The 15,659-nt window shown below is 46.7% G+C and overlaps 1 protein-coding gene across 2 annotated transcripts in view; it reads right to left on the bottom strand.

The window, feature by feature from the left end:
* GATA4 (GATA binding protein 4) overlaps positions 1-15,659 on the bottom strand; it is a 47,045-nt gene that overhangs the window by 30,753 nt on the left and 633 nt on the right. For both annotated transcript variants that reach the window (XM_045011485.1, XM_045011486.1), the window contains exon 2: positions 11,807-12,650. In XM_045011485.1, the coding sequence (XP_044867420.1) occupies positions 11,807-12,296 (490 nt within the window). In that variant the 5' untranslated portion in view covers positions 12,297-12,650. The remainder of the gene's footprint in view (positions 1-11,806; positions 12,651-15,659) is intronic.

Raw genomic sequence — 15,659 nt, 5'->3', positions numbered from 1 at the left:
ATTTGTGCCGTTTCTTTCCTTTCTTGTCTCCTGCTCAGCTTGGACAAGGCAGCTAGCCTGGGGTTTTTTTCACGAGTTTCACCCAAGTGACCCTCTTCCTGTTCGGCTTCCAACCCCTGCAGGGGAAGGTTTCTGTGCAAAGATCTGAAAACCATTGGTACGGAGCTTACCTTTTTTTGTTGTTTGTTTTATGAAACACATTCTTGGGGATTCGACCCCTTGAGGGTATCTCTCTGAGGGTCCAATCCTGCAACCCTTACTCAGCCGACGAATCCTTGCGCAAGTGAAAAGTCTTACTGACTCATGTCAGACCTGCAGGATCACTGAGCCAGATTCTGGTTTCTGTCACACTGGTGAATATCTTTAAAGGAAGGAATTCTGAAAACAGCCCAGGACAACTCAGGTCAGACTCTAGCCTAATATCTTTGTTTTCCCTAATTCTTTTCATCATCCCAAATATGCCCGGTTTGTGCTTTTTGCCCGGTTCCCTGGATAACCTCTAATAATTCTCTTTTCCGGCCTTTTTTGCTGTTCTGAACATTGGGTCACTCCCCTGCACTGGGAGGGGGGTGGGGAAGAGAGAGAGAGAGAGAGATTTTCACAGTAACTGATTAAATATCTGAACAGGTCAATTCAGACCTTGACAAGCACCCAGCCAATAAACCTGCAGGTACCAAAACTTATCAGAGGAAAATATAACTTGCAGTTTTTCTAACCCAATTGATTGGACTTTTATCTAAAATAACAGACATTATAAGATAGGAAATAGCTTGAGATAAGGAACAAAATCGAGTAGTCTTGAATCAGATCGGATTGCGGACAGGTTCACACTCCCACACCTGCCCTGGATGGATCAATGAAAGTTTCTTGGCATTGTCCTCTCCGGTTTTGAAACGCTGCTAAAGTCGGGTGAACTTTGAGACTTCAGCGTTTATTCTGCGATTATAATTAACCTGCTCCCCACTCGCTATTGATTAGCCCTGACTGGAGGTGACAAAGTTTGACTGGATGGCTCAGAAATGTAAATGGTTGGGGATGAGTGGAAAGGCAGAGAGAGGAGGCTGATCCTGGCTCAGGCAGAACACCCACAGACTGGAGTTCAGCAGGCAGAGCTGACTGCAGAGGGAGTGGGAGATTGGGACTGCTCCGCTAGGCAAATGGAATGACTTTTACATTAACGTGGGGCCATAACCATTCTGTGACTCACACAAAGCTTTAGGGCCAGACTCCTCAGTTGCTATTTATCACTATAACTTCCCTGGACCCGCAGCAGGTGTAAATCTTCCTAGTTCCATTGGCAGGGGCTGGTCTAGCAACAGGCAAAGCAGGCGGCTGCCTCGGGTGGCAGATTCTACTTGGGGCAGCTGGGCCAAACCTGAGTGATGCTGCAACCCCGGGTGCTACGTACGTTTGGCCGGGCTGCCAGACATCCCATTGTCTTGAGCGGCCTCTGTCCATTGGAGCCTCCTTTGTTGCAAAGACTCCGTGAATGATAGTAACTTGAAGTGCGTGGAGCAGAGCTAACTGACCGCATCTGAAGATCAGCTCCATATCTTTTAAAACACATAGCGCAAGGGCCGAATTCTGAAGCACACAGTGAAGGGCTCTGCTCTGGGCATGGGTTTGCTGGAGAAAACTGGATATCAAGGCAGCCAGGCTGCAGCAGCTGCTGCAGGGCATAGGGAGGCGCGGTACCCACATTTGGCCATGCTCCCCTCATGCATGTTGTCACTGAGCATTCCCAACATATCCCCAATCCCTCCCGTGCAGAGAGAGCCTCCCCCAGACAGCTGGGGGCAGAACTGGTTCCTTGCATAGTAGGAACACATTTAGCACCTTACATGCGCCCGGGCTCAAGGTTTGCTTAGTTCACAGTGTTTTTTCAGAATTGCCAGCCCAGGACATTCAAAAATCATGAGCCCAGCCTTCTAAAAATCACGAGATTGGCTTAAAAATCGTGAGATTTAAAAATAATAATAATAAATGTTGGGTTCTTTTTAATTTGCCTTTTGAGTTTTGAGGGTTTAGGGCTCCCGTTTTCAAGCTTTCCTCTGCCACCGGGAGGGCTAGAAACTTACTAATTTTTTTCCCAATGAAAGCTTGGAGATTCTCACACAATAACATGACTCCAGGAGCTGGGGCTTTCAGAAACAACACCAAATCTCACAACGAGCTGGCAACAGCATAGGGGAGGAAAATGAAGACGCAGTCGGCGGGGGGGAAGCCTTTCAAATGATATTTGAAAATACATGGAGAGGTGATGAGCTGCCGATACACATGGGCTGTTTTACAAGGCAGGAGCTGCAGGCAGGGCTGTGCACTCGGAGTGAAGATTGAGGTAAGATAATGATATTGGCTATGCCTACACTACCGCGGTAAGTCGACCTATGCTACGCAACTCCAGCTACGTGAATAACGTAGCTGGAGTCGACGTACCTTAGGTCGCGTTACTGCGGGGTCTACATTGCGGGGGGTCGACGGGAGAAAATCTCCTGTCAATTTACCTTACTCTTCTCATCGGGAGTAGAGTACAGGGGTCGACCAAAGAGCGATCTGCAGTCGATTTGGGGGGGTCTTTACTAGACCCACAAAATCGACCACCAGTGGATCGATCTCAGAGCGTCGATCCCCGCTGTAGTCTCTTGTCTTATACTTAGATTTGGAAGCTCTTTGGGCCAGGGACCATCTTTGGGCCAGGGACCATCTTTTGGTCTGTTTGTACAGCACCTAGCACCGTGGGGTCCTGGTCCATGACTAGGGCTCCTAGGGGCTACCGCAAAACAAATACTACTACCGCTAATAATAAGCCACATCAGAGAAGAGGTTTGTGCCAGACAAATGGAAGGGGGAGATGAATGAGGTAAAAGAGCAACCGATTGCTTCTTACCAGCAGTTGTGTGATCTCCCCTAAAGTGCTTTAGGGGTGATGCCAACCTCTAATTACTGGGGGTTAGGAGGAAAGATTCCCCTAGGGCAGGTTATTCTGTTGCACCATCTGGCACTGACCCTGGTGGAGACGCAATATTGGTCCCCAGCTCTGATCCTGTCTGGACATTGCTATCTTCCTATGTAAAGGGAGAACCTTCACTTTTCCTTTCTGTGAAAGACTTTCTAACAAACAGACGTACTTTCCCACCCCCACAAAGAGCAACATCAGATCCACTTCGCTCCAATATGGGGAGGGACCATCCTGATCAAATTTTGCTGATATGCCACCAAAACACCAAACCCCTCTATGTGGCAACCAATCAACTTGATTAGAAATTACCGAAAGTTCCATTAACTGTAGTCTTGGGATTTGTGTGCTGAGACTCAACTAATTTTAGGTCTCCATTCATTTTGCAGCAGATTGTTTTCCTCTGCATCCCAATTCCTCCTCCCCCCACGTCTTATATGGCCCTGATCCTGCTTCTCTTCTAGTCCATAACTAACCCCACTTTGATTGCAATGGGAACCATTTCATCTCAGAACAAAGCCGGCTAGATTGTCTTTTAACGCAGCTCTCTGCTTAGACTTTTGTGCATAGATCAAGCCTATTTGAAGTAATACAGAACGACGCTGCAGAGTCAACCATCTTTAAAAACCTCAGTGCAAATTTCTGCAAAATACGTCTTCGCTGCCCTCAGACACTGCCTAAAACAGCACTTTAAAAGCAAAGAATTCTTACGTTCTGAAGTCTGGAATCGTCAAAGCTGGGTAAGGGCGCTGGATGCCCCGCTTTGAAAATATCAGCCTCAATCTTTATTGCAGTGTGCTCCCATTAAAAGCCCTGGTGTCTGAGTTCTATGCACGAGGCAGTCCAATACTGCCGAACTGTATTTAAAGGAATAATAATAACAGAAAGAACTGCTTGTTTCAAAATATAAGATACAAAGGAACTATCAGCGGTTCAGTAAATCAGTTCTGTTTCAGGAATGTCTTCTCTAAGGGCTGGATACTCCTTACACAGGTTACAAGAAATTCCCACTGACTTAAGTGGACGAAAGGAGTCTGTGAAATGCCGATCCACTTTTGTTACAATGCACTGGGCCTTCAGAATTTTCCACCGTGTCGCTGCACAAACGGAAATCGCAGTGCTACTTCTAGTGGCAACAACATCAGGAATTTCAGGGAGTATTTAATGGCAATTGCACCTTGCATGATCTAACCATTTTCAACACACATTTTTTTTTTAAAAAATAAAAGACCCTAGTTAAATGTGATCACAAATAATTATTTTTAATTTGTCATTTGAGGCTGGACAAATTTACAACTACCAAGGGCCACACTGACTTAGCACTCCCTAAAGATTCGCTCGCAGGGAGTGTAGTGTCAGTTTCATTATGCCTGGAATAACATGCTGAATGCTTAATGGCTCATTGTCAGGTAGTTTAGTTCCAAAATGTAGGTTTTCTACATAAAAAAGACCAGACACAACCTATGATTAAATATTTTTCCATTATTTTTTTAAATTTCACAATTTGAGATGCATGTTTTTGTACTGTCTTAAAATTCCACAATTTAAGTTGAACTTTGTGATACTTTTAAAAAATAGACTTCAGTCAAAACATTTGCTTTGTTCTTTAAGCATGCAAACTACAAGAGATTACCAGGGCGAGACAGATCCCTGAATAGCGAGTGAAACCGACTAGTTTAGCGGCCCAGTACTGTATGCTCAGGACACCCGTCTCCAGCCTATTTCACTTTGCGCACAAGGGCTACAGATTCCTAATTTTGTTTTTCAACAGGATGAGAGATGGAAAGAACAAGCCCAGTCCCACACACACCTCTCAACCTTCCGGTGCTCAAATGTAGGCTATAAAACGTCCAAAGATCCAAAATGAAGGACACACAAAAAATTATCCCCGCAGAATCCACACAGGGTTGTGAGCTTCTTTCTTTCAGTGCAACTAACACACTCTATCCTCAGTGCAATAATCCTACTTTTCTCATGTCACACTCTCAGCAATGAAACAACAAGGGACACCAGATTTGTATGGATTGCAGGGAACTTTGGGATTAAACTAAGTGCCGGTCCCATGAAATGAGCTATTGCCCCGCTGTCGTATGCAGGCAAAGCTCTTCTTGGAGTCATTGGGATTTCTGCTTGCATGAAGGCTGCAGGATTATTTCTCCCTAAAATCCTAATTCTGCAATTAGATGCAGCCTCTGTGCACGCAGATCTGACTGCTTACATTGGAGACTGTTATGATTTTTATTTAATTGCTTCCATTTTAATAATTTATTTACGTAATGGGTTTAATTTCTTCAGTGTGAAACATCTCTGTTTTAATATATCTAGCACAGTGGGGTCCTAATCTGGACCAGGACCGGTGAATACAACCATAATTATATTCTTCTTGTTTTACAGAGGGTGATTTTTTAAAAAAAAACCTGTCATTTTAATGTGAACTGGTGTCCACTTTAAAAAGATTCTTCATTTTACAGCGATCAGTCTTGAATGTGTTTTTATCCAACCCTGGAATAGAATGTTATCCATTCCAACAGCCAAACTGTGGAGCTCTTACTCCCTGTTGTCACTTAGGCCTGGTCTACACTTAAAACTGAAAACCTCACATCCCCTAGTGACACAGCTCTGACGGCAAAATCCCCAGTGTAGATGCAGCAATATCAACAGAAGAATGCTTCAGCTGGCATTGCTAACTGCGTTCGAGCAGGCGGTGTTCCTATTCTGGCACAAAAACTCCTGTAGGCGCACGCTGCGTCTACACTAGGGAGCTATGCTGGTATAGGATCTGTAGTGTAGCCGTAACTTTACTCTCATGAGTCGCATTTGTATAATAAGTGCTCACCCACGTGGGGTAGGGCGCAGCAACTTCGCCCCCAAGTTAGCTAAGAACATACCCTTTACCCTAGTGAAGATGCACCCGAAGTGTTGGGAGAGCAATGTCACTCTAGCTGCAACTAAGGTTTGTGAGGAGGCACCTGCGTACAGCAGGATAGTCTTTCATGACTGAAGAGCTCACAAGTGCAAGATCTGAGCCTGCTTGGACAAACTGTCCTGTTTACTTCGGGCGAAATCCTGGCCCCATTGCAGCCCCCTTGCTTTCAACAGAGCCAGGATTCCTCCGCATGACGGGGAGTGAACTAGGAATACAGGATCAGGCCTGGGACATTTCCTTTGATAAACCGCCTGCAATTAACAGAAGCTCAATCACGGGATTTTATCCTCTTTTCCCAAAAAGATGGAAACAAATGATAAAAAGACAGATTCATGTCCCAGTGATCCATTTTTTTAAAAGGCCTCTCGATATTATTGTAACTAAAGTAATCTGCACAAAGACCTGTGTCTAGAGCAAGCTAATTTTATCTTTTAAACTAAAGTATTAGATGTAATGCCCTTCACCCTTTATCTTCAGATTTTATTGGTTTACACAAACAACTCATTGCAACTTATAATGTAACGTAGGCTATGTTCTGATGTCGTTTTATGCAACATTTTGGTCTCTATATTAATAAATAATAACAACAGATGTATTACTGACTTATTTAAAGTTTGTAGAAAACCACTGTTCTGGGATTTTGGGTACGAAAGAATATTTATGTATCTGGGCTAAATCCTTCTCCCCCTTTGCCCAATTCTGTCCTTTATTAGGCTCAGTTCATGGCTCCGTCGTACCAATTTTACAACAGTGCAACTCCATTAAGGGCAATGGAGTCACGCCACCGTAAAACCGGTAAATGAAGCAGGCCCACGCACTCCAGTGGGATTTTCCTATTTGGTTTGTGCCCCTGACGTGCATAATCATCTAGTCACATAAGCCAGTGGGTCTCAAACCTTTTTTACTGGCGACCCCTTTCACATAGCAAGGGTAATTTATATGGTGCGACCCCACCATATAAATTAAACACACTTTGTAATGTATTTAACACCATTATAAATGCTGAAGGCAAGCGGGGTTTGGGGTGGAGGCTGACAGCTCATGACCCCCCCCATGTAAGAACCTTGCGACACCCTGAGGGGTCCCGACCCCCAGTCTGAGAACCCCTGACATAAGCAGTGCCGATGGGAGCTTGTCTGTAAGGGATGTGGACATGAGTGAGGGTTGCAAGACTGAACTCTAATTTTGGAAGAGGAGGGTTGGATTCTGTATATTACAGACACAATATAGATAAACGCATATATCGGTATAAGGCCCAATGGAAATCAATGGGAGTTGAGGGTGTGCCACACCTTTCTGCATGCAGAGCTGGGTACTTAGAGCTCAGTAACACACACAGCAGACACTGCTGTAGAAGGGGTGTGGGGAATGTTACTGTACTACAGAGCTTGCTTTCCGTGGCAAAAGATTGTAACAAATGCTGATGAGTCACATGAAAACCACCCAGGGGATGCTACAGGGCAAATATCTTAGTGTCCCTGCTGAAAAGCTTAGGATCTGGTTCAAAATCTCAAACAGCAGCAGCAGAGAAGACATTTGCCTACCAAGCTGCATTTCTACTCAGGGCTTTGATCTTTCCAGATGCTGCTGCTGTGCTGAAAATCTGCCCGTTCGGACAACCCCCTTCCCAGACTTCTGCTTTGGTTTGCAGTGAAAAGAACATAAATGTTCCCTCCAGCGGACAAATCCCTGTAACGCCCAAGTGCGATCATATTCCCCCCTCAGTTACATGGGAGCGACTCCACTGATTTCAAAGGAATTGTGCCAGTGTAAATGAGAAGGAAAACTGGCTCCATAAGGTTGCAGAGAGGGTAAGGATTTGACCCACTGTCCACATTTTTAAACAACCATTGCATGCTCCGTAGATCTGACACCTTCCAGGCCTTCTCTCTCCTTTCCCCTGCATGGATCTTGGGGCCTGACTCCAGTAGATGTCTCCCGCACTTTACATGATGTGGATTCCTCCAATCCACAACCCGTCCCCCCATTGCAACGCTGTGCTAACTTCAGAGTCTGCGGAGGAGAGAGCAGCAGCAGATGCTCAAAAGGAGGAGCCGGCTTTTGGCTTTGACAGGGCTATGAACGCAGACTTAAAAGTGGGTTCTTTTCATGCACCATTAAATCAGGAATTCATTAAAGCCTCATCACACCAAGGCTTGGATCAAGTTCATGGCCATCTCGGATGGGCCTGATCCTCCCTCTTTAAGCGCTATCCGCAAAGGGGTGAATTAGGCACTTTGGGACCATGTTGGGTGACATTTTCAAAAGTGCCTGAGCCTAAATCCAACTCGGCGCCTAAGCCACTAATTTTACCCAGTCTGTCGTTGATTTTTACACCCCATTTCCCATAGTTCAGCTTTAAAAAAATCAGTGCCACAACTACAGGCTCTTTGGTTTTGGTTTCACGCTGGATCGTAATGTAATAAAGCCTGTGTTGTTCTCCCCACAAATCTGACTGTAATGGAAATGACAGGCAAGTGTCCACTTCAGGATTCAGCCCAGGGGCTTGTGTTTCTTTTACACTTTGGCACATTTGTGTAGCTTGTTGCAAATAAATAAACAAAAGTATTCTGCCCGCACCTAATGCCCCCAGCCAGGTTTGGGGCTCCCTTGTGGTAGGCACTGTAAAAACACAGAGCAGAACCCAGCCACCCCACCAACGTCTATGGTTGAATTGAACCGTGTGCATTTCACTCGTGTTATTATTTACAACTGAACATGATTTTATCTCCTTTCACACTACATAAAGTGAGGTCCCCCCCCCCCCGCCATATGTGCCTATCGCTCTGATTTCCTGCAATAATTTCATTTCTTTCACCTGGACTTTCTAACCAGCTGTTCCCCTCTTGTAATGAATCTCTCCCTTTGCTTGTTAACGGCCTTCCTACAGCTTTTCCACATTTCATACCAACACCTAGAAAAGTGCAGTCTCCGCAAAGTATCCCCTTAGGTTAGAAAAGCCACCCAGCTGGAAATGATCCTTGTTCCATTTAAATACTAAGGGCTAAGGCCTGCAGGCAAAACTCCCATGGAATCCAGCGGGAATTCACCTTGAGCAAAGATGGAGGTTTGAGTCCTAAATCAGAGGTTCTCAACCAGGGGTATGTCTACCCCTTGGGTACCCCTCCTGGGGATACACCAACTCAGCTAGATATCTGCCTAGTTTTACAACAGGCTACATAAGAAGCACTAGCGAAGTCAGTACAGACTAAAATTCTCTACAGACAATGATTTGTCTATACTGCTCTATATACTATACACTGAAATGTAAGTACAAGATTTATATTCCAATTGATTTATATGATAATTATATGGGAAAAATGAGAAAGTCAGCCATTTTTCAGTCAGTGTGTGCTGGGACACTTTTGTATTTTTATGCAAGTGGGTTTTAAGTGAGGTGAAATTTGGGGGTATGCAAGACAAATCAGACTCCTGAGAGAGGTACAGTAGTTGGGAAAGATTGAGAGCCACTGCCCTGAATGACTGGATTGGGGGTTCTATTTAGAGCAATCATTGTTGAACTTCAGGCGGTTATAAAACGTAATTTAAAATTTTCATACCCAGCTCTCATGCATATTTTTAAGGTTTTTTTTAACATAAAAAATCACTTGGACTAAGTACTTTTTATTTGAAAACCCAAATATCTTTTGCTCGCTTAGGCCCCGATTCTGCAATCAGATCCACACAGGAAGACCCCCCTCCCTGTAACTTATAGCACTACATAGGCAAGGCGTCTACTGGCACAGATCCATTTGCTGAATTGGGGCCTTGGTCTTGAACTTAAAAATTATACCCAGCCATACTTTCCTGTAACGCTGAATGTAAAAGATCATGAATGTTCGGTTGGTGGGCTGGACAATATAATTGGTATTGTACAAAGGCATAAAGACCAATTCAACCCCACACCCTAAGAGCTTAGAATCAAAGCTTGTAACCTACATACCCAAACAAGTTTGGTGTTTACTGCTAGGGATAGATGCTTTGAAGTCAATGGAACTACTATGATAGTAGGTTCTGTACTTAGCACTTGGGCCCTGATAGTCAGATGCATAAAAGAAAGATGAGCGGAAAAATGCAGAGAGGGGAATAATTTAGAGTCTTCAGGTTTGGTTTTGTTGTGGTATTTAAAATTATTATTAACTTGCTACTTGTGTCAAGTATCAGAGGGGTAGCCCTGTTAGTCTGGATCTGTAAAAGCGGCAAAGAGTCCTGTGGCACCTAATATAGACTAACAAACGTATATTGAACCATGAGCTTTCGTGGGTGAATGCCCATGTATCCCACGAAGTGGGTATTCACCCACGAAAGCTCATGCTCCAATATGTTTGTTAGTCTATAAGGTGCCACAGAAGTCTTTGCCGCTTGCTACTTGTGGTCAGTGGGGAAGATTTGAGGTTTTTTAGGAGCAGTCTAAAAGATGTCTGACATGTTTCAATAATCACTTATTGCACATCTTAACAATGCTGTCTGATAACACCACAAGGCTGGTAGAAACTTTGTCTTTAAAATACCAGGTGGCACTTTTTAAACGCCTTTGTATCGACAACAAAACGCTCCAAGAGTTTGAGACACCCAGTCCCCGAACAATAACTACTTTGATTTGTGAAAAAGTTTTTAAAAAATCATCACAGAGCATTGTACAAATTCATACTAGACTAGGAGGAAAAATTGTGCTAAACACTCTTATCTACAGGCACATTGTGCATGAATTCAAATCATTTCCCTAGTACTGTGTTGTATTTTTAAACTATGCCACCTTCAACCGAGGCTAAACCAAATAGGGTGGTAGAGAGAACATGGAGAGAAACCAGGATTTAGAGATGATACGCTTGTGATTATACAGAGGAGTCACTTCTTTTCCCAACCCCCATCTCTCCAAAATAAAATAAAGAGGCAACATTTTTCGCCTCTTAAGCCGATTTTGAAAACCTGTGCACTTTGTGTTACATTAGCATTTAGCCTCCTAAATAAAAGTGACCAGGCGTCACCAACATTTTCAAAACCGGGGGCCTAATGATAGTCTCCTAAATCTACACCAGGCACCTAAATGAGTGGTTTTGTTTTCAAAAGCGCTCAGGACCCAGCAGCTCACATAGAAGCCAGCGGGGTGCTCATCACCTTCCACCTATTTACAAGAGTAAATATGGCTACAGCAACTCTTTCCCCTTCCTCTTCTCCCCTGCTTCACCTTCCTCACCCCGCTTCCTTCAGTGGGCCCCTCCTTTCCCTTTCCTTCAGCTTGTCCCCTCCTAACTCACCCACACACCCCCAAACTGGGGCACTAACATGCCATAGGCCACTGGCCATTGTTCACTCTGCGGGTGTGTTAGACCCATTCCCCCTCCCGGGTCTGTCCTGTCTGTTTAGACGCTCTCCAGGGCAGGCACCGTGTATAGAATCATGGAATAGCAGGGTGGGAAGGGAGCTCCCGAGGTCACCTAGTCCAACCCCCGGCCCAAAGCGGGACCGACCCCAACTAAATCATCCCAGCCCCGAGCACACTGGAGCCTTGTTCCGGAATAGTCCCTAGGCCCTGCTGCAATCACCAGGACTAATGCTACTTAATAACTTGGAGCCAAAGCGTTGGCCTTGGGCCCGCTCCTCCAGCAGCCAGCTCCTAATTCAGACCTCATTTCTCTACCTCCCCAAGCAGCCCCGCGTCCCCCCTCCCAGGACCCCCATCTCCCCCGAGCAGGGCCGCTGGGGGGGTGGGGGTGGGGGTGGGAGGTTACGTGGGGCAGGGGCCCCCGCGAGAATAGAGTATCTATAGTATTGCAACTGTTTTTATGGAAGGGGGCCCCCGAAACGGCTTTGCCCCAGGCCCCCTGCAGCCCCTGGGCGGCCCAGCGCGAGGGGGAGGCGCGGCCGGGCCGCCAGCCCCACTAGCCCGTCAGCCCCGGGCCGCGCAGGTCCGCGGCACTTACCGAGGTTGGCGTGGCGGGCGGCTCCCGCGGCGCCCCGGCCGGGCAGGTTGTGCAGCATGGGGCTGTCGAAGGGCGAGGCGCTCCAGGCGGTGCCCATCTCCGGGCTCACGTAGGCGGGGTAGGGGCCGGAGTAGGAGCCGCCGAAGCCCCGGCCGTACTGCTCCCGGCTCAGCGGGCTGCTGTACGGGGCGGCCTCCCGGGAGGCGCCGGGCGAGAAGGAGAAGCGGGGCGAGACGGGCGGGTGGGAGGCGCCCGGGTTGTAGGCGGCGGGCTCGGCGCCGGGCTGCGGCCAGATGGAGTGGCTGGAGGCCGGGCTGGCCTGCTGGGAGGAGCCGCCGCTCTGGAGGTAGGGCAGGCTGGGGAGCATGGAGGTGACCCGGGTGGTGGGCACGTAGACGGGGGAGGCGGCCGCCCCGCCGTGCATGAAGCCCCCGGCCCCCTCGTAGGCTGGGGGGCCGTGGTTCGCGGCCATGGCCAGGCTCTGATACATCGCGGCGCGCAGCAAGGCCGGGCCCCGAAACAATCCAGAGCCGGGGGGCAGGCTACCGAGTTAGCGCCAGGGTCGCTGCACTGCGGGGGTGTGGGTGGGGGGGGGTTATTGCCCGCTCCTGCCCCAGGACCCTGCAGTCCTCAATCCGGTCCAGCAAGCCCCAGTCCTCCCTGAGGTCCGCCTTCCACGCCGGGCTTCTCCACGCAGGCGGAGCTGGCTGTCCTCTGCCGCGGCCGGGGCTAGCGCCTTAGCTGCTCCCCCTTGGCTCCATCCAGCCAGCCAAAGCCACCGGGGCTGGGAGGTTTAAACATCGGAGTCTCCTCCCCTCTCCTGCGGGCCGGCTCACACCCACACCTAGCCGAGAGAAAGCACAGCGGGGAGAAGCGGGTTAGAGGGGGGGCGCACACCCAGCCTAGGGCCTGCGGAGATAAGGAGGTTAGAGAGGGCCGGGGAGGAGGGTCACTGGGGGAAGGTGAGAGACGGAGCATTCCCCAAGGCTCCTCCAGGAGCCCCCGGAGGGAAAAAAAAAAACTTTGCCCTCAGGTACGACTGGGCCTATTGTGTTGTTAATGTGCCGGAGCGCGGTGTTTGATCTGAAATCACACCGGGGCTGATTGCAGGCGACCAGGAGTCTGAAGCGGTCAAGGGAGAAATTAAATGAAACGTACACGTGAGGGGGGGTCGCTCGTGACAAAGGCACCTACACACCCAGAGGATAGAGACACGGACACACAGAAACGCGCGCGCACACAGAGATAGAGACACTTGCACACACACACACATTGAGACACATGCACACACGCAGACAGACACGTGCACACATACGAATACACCGAGATAGAGACACACGTGCACACATACACAGAGACACAGAGAGTTGAGACATATGCACTCACACAGAGAGAGATAGACATGTGCACACACATTGAAACACATACACAGAGAGACAGAGAGTTTAGAGACACATGCACACACACACACAGAGAGGATAGAAACACGTGCACAAATACACAGAGACACACACAGAGTTTAGAGATGCACTCGCACACAGAGAGAGATAGACATGCACACACACATTGGGACACATACACAGAGATAGAGACACATTAACACATACACACAGAGTTTAGAGACACATGCACTCTCACACACAGAGATAGACATGCACACACACATTGAGACATACACAGAGTTAGAGACACATGCACACACACAGACAAGTTCACACATACACAGAGATACACATACACACACACAGAGTTTAGAGACACATGCACTCACACACAGAGAGGATAGAGACACCTGCACACACACAGAGATAGACACATGCACACACACATACACAGATACAAACATACAGAGACACATGCAGACACTGAAATAAACACATGCCAGACATACATACACAACACGTGCAACACATACGTATACACATCTATTCACATACACATGCCTGTATACAGACACGCACATACAAGAGCAATACAAACCCACCCCCAGGCATACATACATAGACACCTACAGGGACCCACACACATCAGCAGTGCAAACGCTCGCATAAGTCCAAGAACTGCAAACATCAGCGGGCTGGGGAGAGGCTACGAAATATGAAATAAGTGGTTAGATCGAAGTGCAAATGATCCGCTTTGGTTTCCAAGCGAATCCGTGTTAAACAAAAGAAACCATTCCCCGTATTGACGTAGCAACAGCTCTGCTAATAGGAAGCGCTGCGGAATAACTTGGCAATACATGATCGAGATTAAAAGAAAACGACTTTTTAAAGGCAGCTACTCGGAAAGGGGCCCGATCCTCAGGCAACACTGCCCGTCAGTTTCTTGGGGAGATTTTTGCCTAAGAACTCATCGGCTGGGGTGGAAAAAACTCTCTAGTGATAAAAGAATGCAAAGATTTTCCGTTGCCTTCTCTAAGCTTTGGCTCGGGCCCTGGGATTGTAAAACGCAAATCACCTAGGAGTTCTGATTAGTGATGGCCCGGAAAGAAATATAAAGTTAATCGCTTTGTCGTTGGAGAGCTCGAATCATTTCAGCGCTGCCAGAGACCTGCCAGCCCTCGAGCAAATGAACGCCCCCCCCCAAAGCACCCCTTTGGATTTTGAAGCAAAAAAAAAATCAATATGAAAGCGGAAGACTAGCATTGCATTGGGTTAGAGAGGGGTCTGAGACACAGAGATTGCGATCTCTGCTTTAGCAGAAAACTAGTTTAAAAAATAAGCCTCGGTGCCTCCAAAAAGACCCTTTGACTCCAGTCGTATTTACACTAAGTAAAGTCACCGCTCACTTTTATTAAGCAGAATAATGATTCTGATGCTAAGGGCGGGTTTGCTGAGAGTTGGATGGCTTGAAATGGTGGGCAGATCCTGGATTGCTGCAGTCTCCTCTTTACAATGTTTGGGGAAATGTTACAGGGTCGTTGGGGTTTTTCAATAACACAGTACGTTGAGGGGGAAAATAATGTGGAGAAAATCAGATCCGATGGGTGGATATTTCTGAAAATAAATTCCGAAGAACAGAACCTGCAGAGATTTTGTTCATGAAGTTCCTAATATTCTTCTAATCTTCAATCTCCCGAACAAAAGGAGAACTTGGGAAATTGGTGAACGAGACTGTTTGGCCTTTACAAACAAATATACCATCAAAATCAGTTATTGTTTTTTGCGGGGGTGAAGGCGGGAGAGAGACGACCAATAAGTTTAAAGCATATTGAAAAATTAATACATTGGAAGCCAAATGGAAATTAATTATTTCCCCAATTTTTTTTATTCTAGGCAGTAAAAAGAATTTTTATTGCTATTGTTTTTCATATGTTATTAATTAGCTGAAAGATAGTTTAAAAGAAGATCAAGAATTCGTTTCGGGGACAGAAAGTCTGGCGGTAAAATGAAGCAGCGCGGTTTGTTCTTTTTGCGATAGACTTTTGGATCTAAATATATAAAAATGGATCGTTAGAGCTGTGTTGATCGCTTTTTTTTTTAAATTGACTTTAATCTCCGGCGGTGTCATTTATTTCTGCGTGTGGTTAAAGCGAGAGGAGATAGGCACAAGTAATATCAGAAAAGCCGGAGAGTTTGCTAATCTTTAGTAGAAAGTGAAATATTCGTAAAGCGATTACAAAGTGTATCCGAAAGAATAATAAAATGATATGTCAGTGTCCGATGTCGCCTTGCCTTCTCGCTTCGGCTGGGATTCTGGGGAGTGTGCCCCACACTGACAAAAATGGATTTAGTGAAGGGAGAAGAGTTGTTTGCTGTTATTAAAGTTTGACAAACCAGATCACTATCCTGCCTCAAAACAACTCTCCGTACCTCCCAAGAAGTGAATTTAGACTCAAAAGAGATAAGTCCTA

This window comes from Mauremys mutica, chromosome 3 (assembly GCF_020497125.1).
Source record: "Mauremys mutica isolate MM-2020 ecotype Southern chromosome 3, ASM2049712v1, whole genome shotgun sequence".
Lineage (NCBI taxonomy): Eukaryota > Metazoa > Chordata > Testudines > Geoemydidae > Mauremys > Mauremys mutica.
Note: the sequence above shows the minus strand (reverse complement) of the source record. Positions and strands in the feature narration are given on the sequence as shown.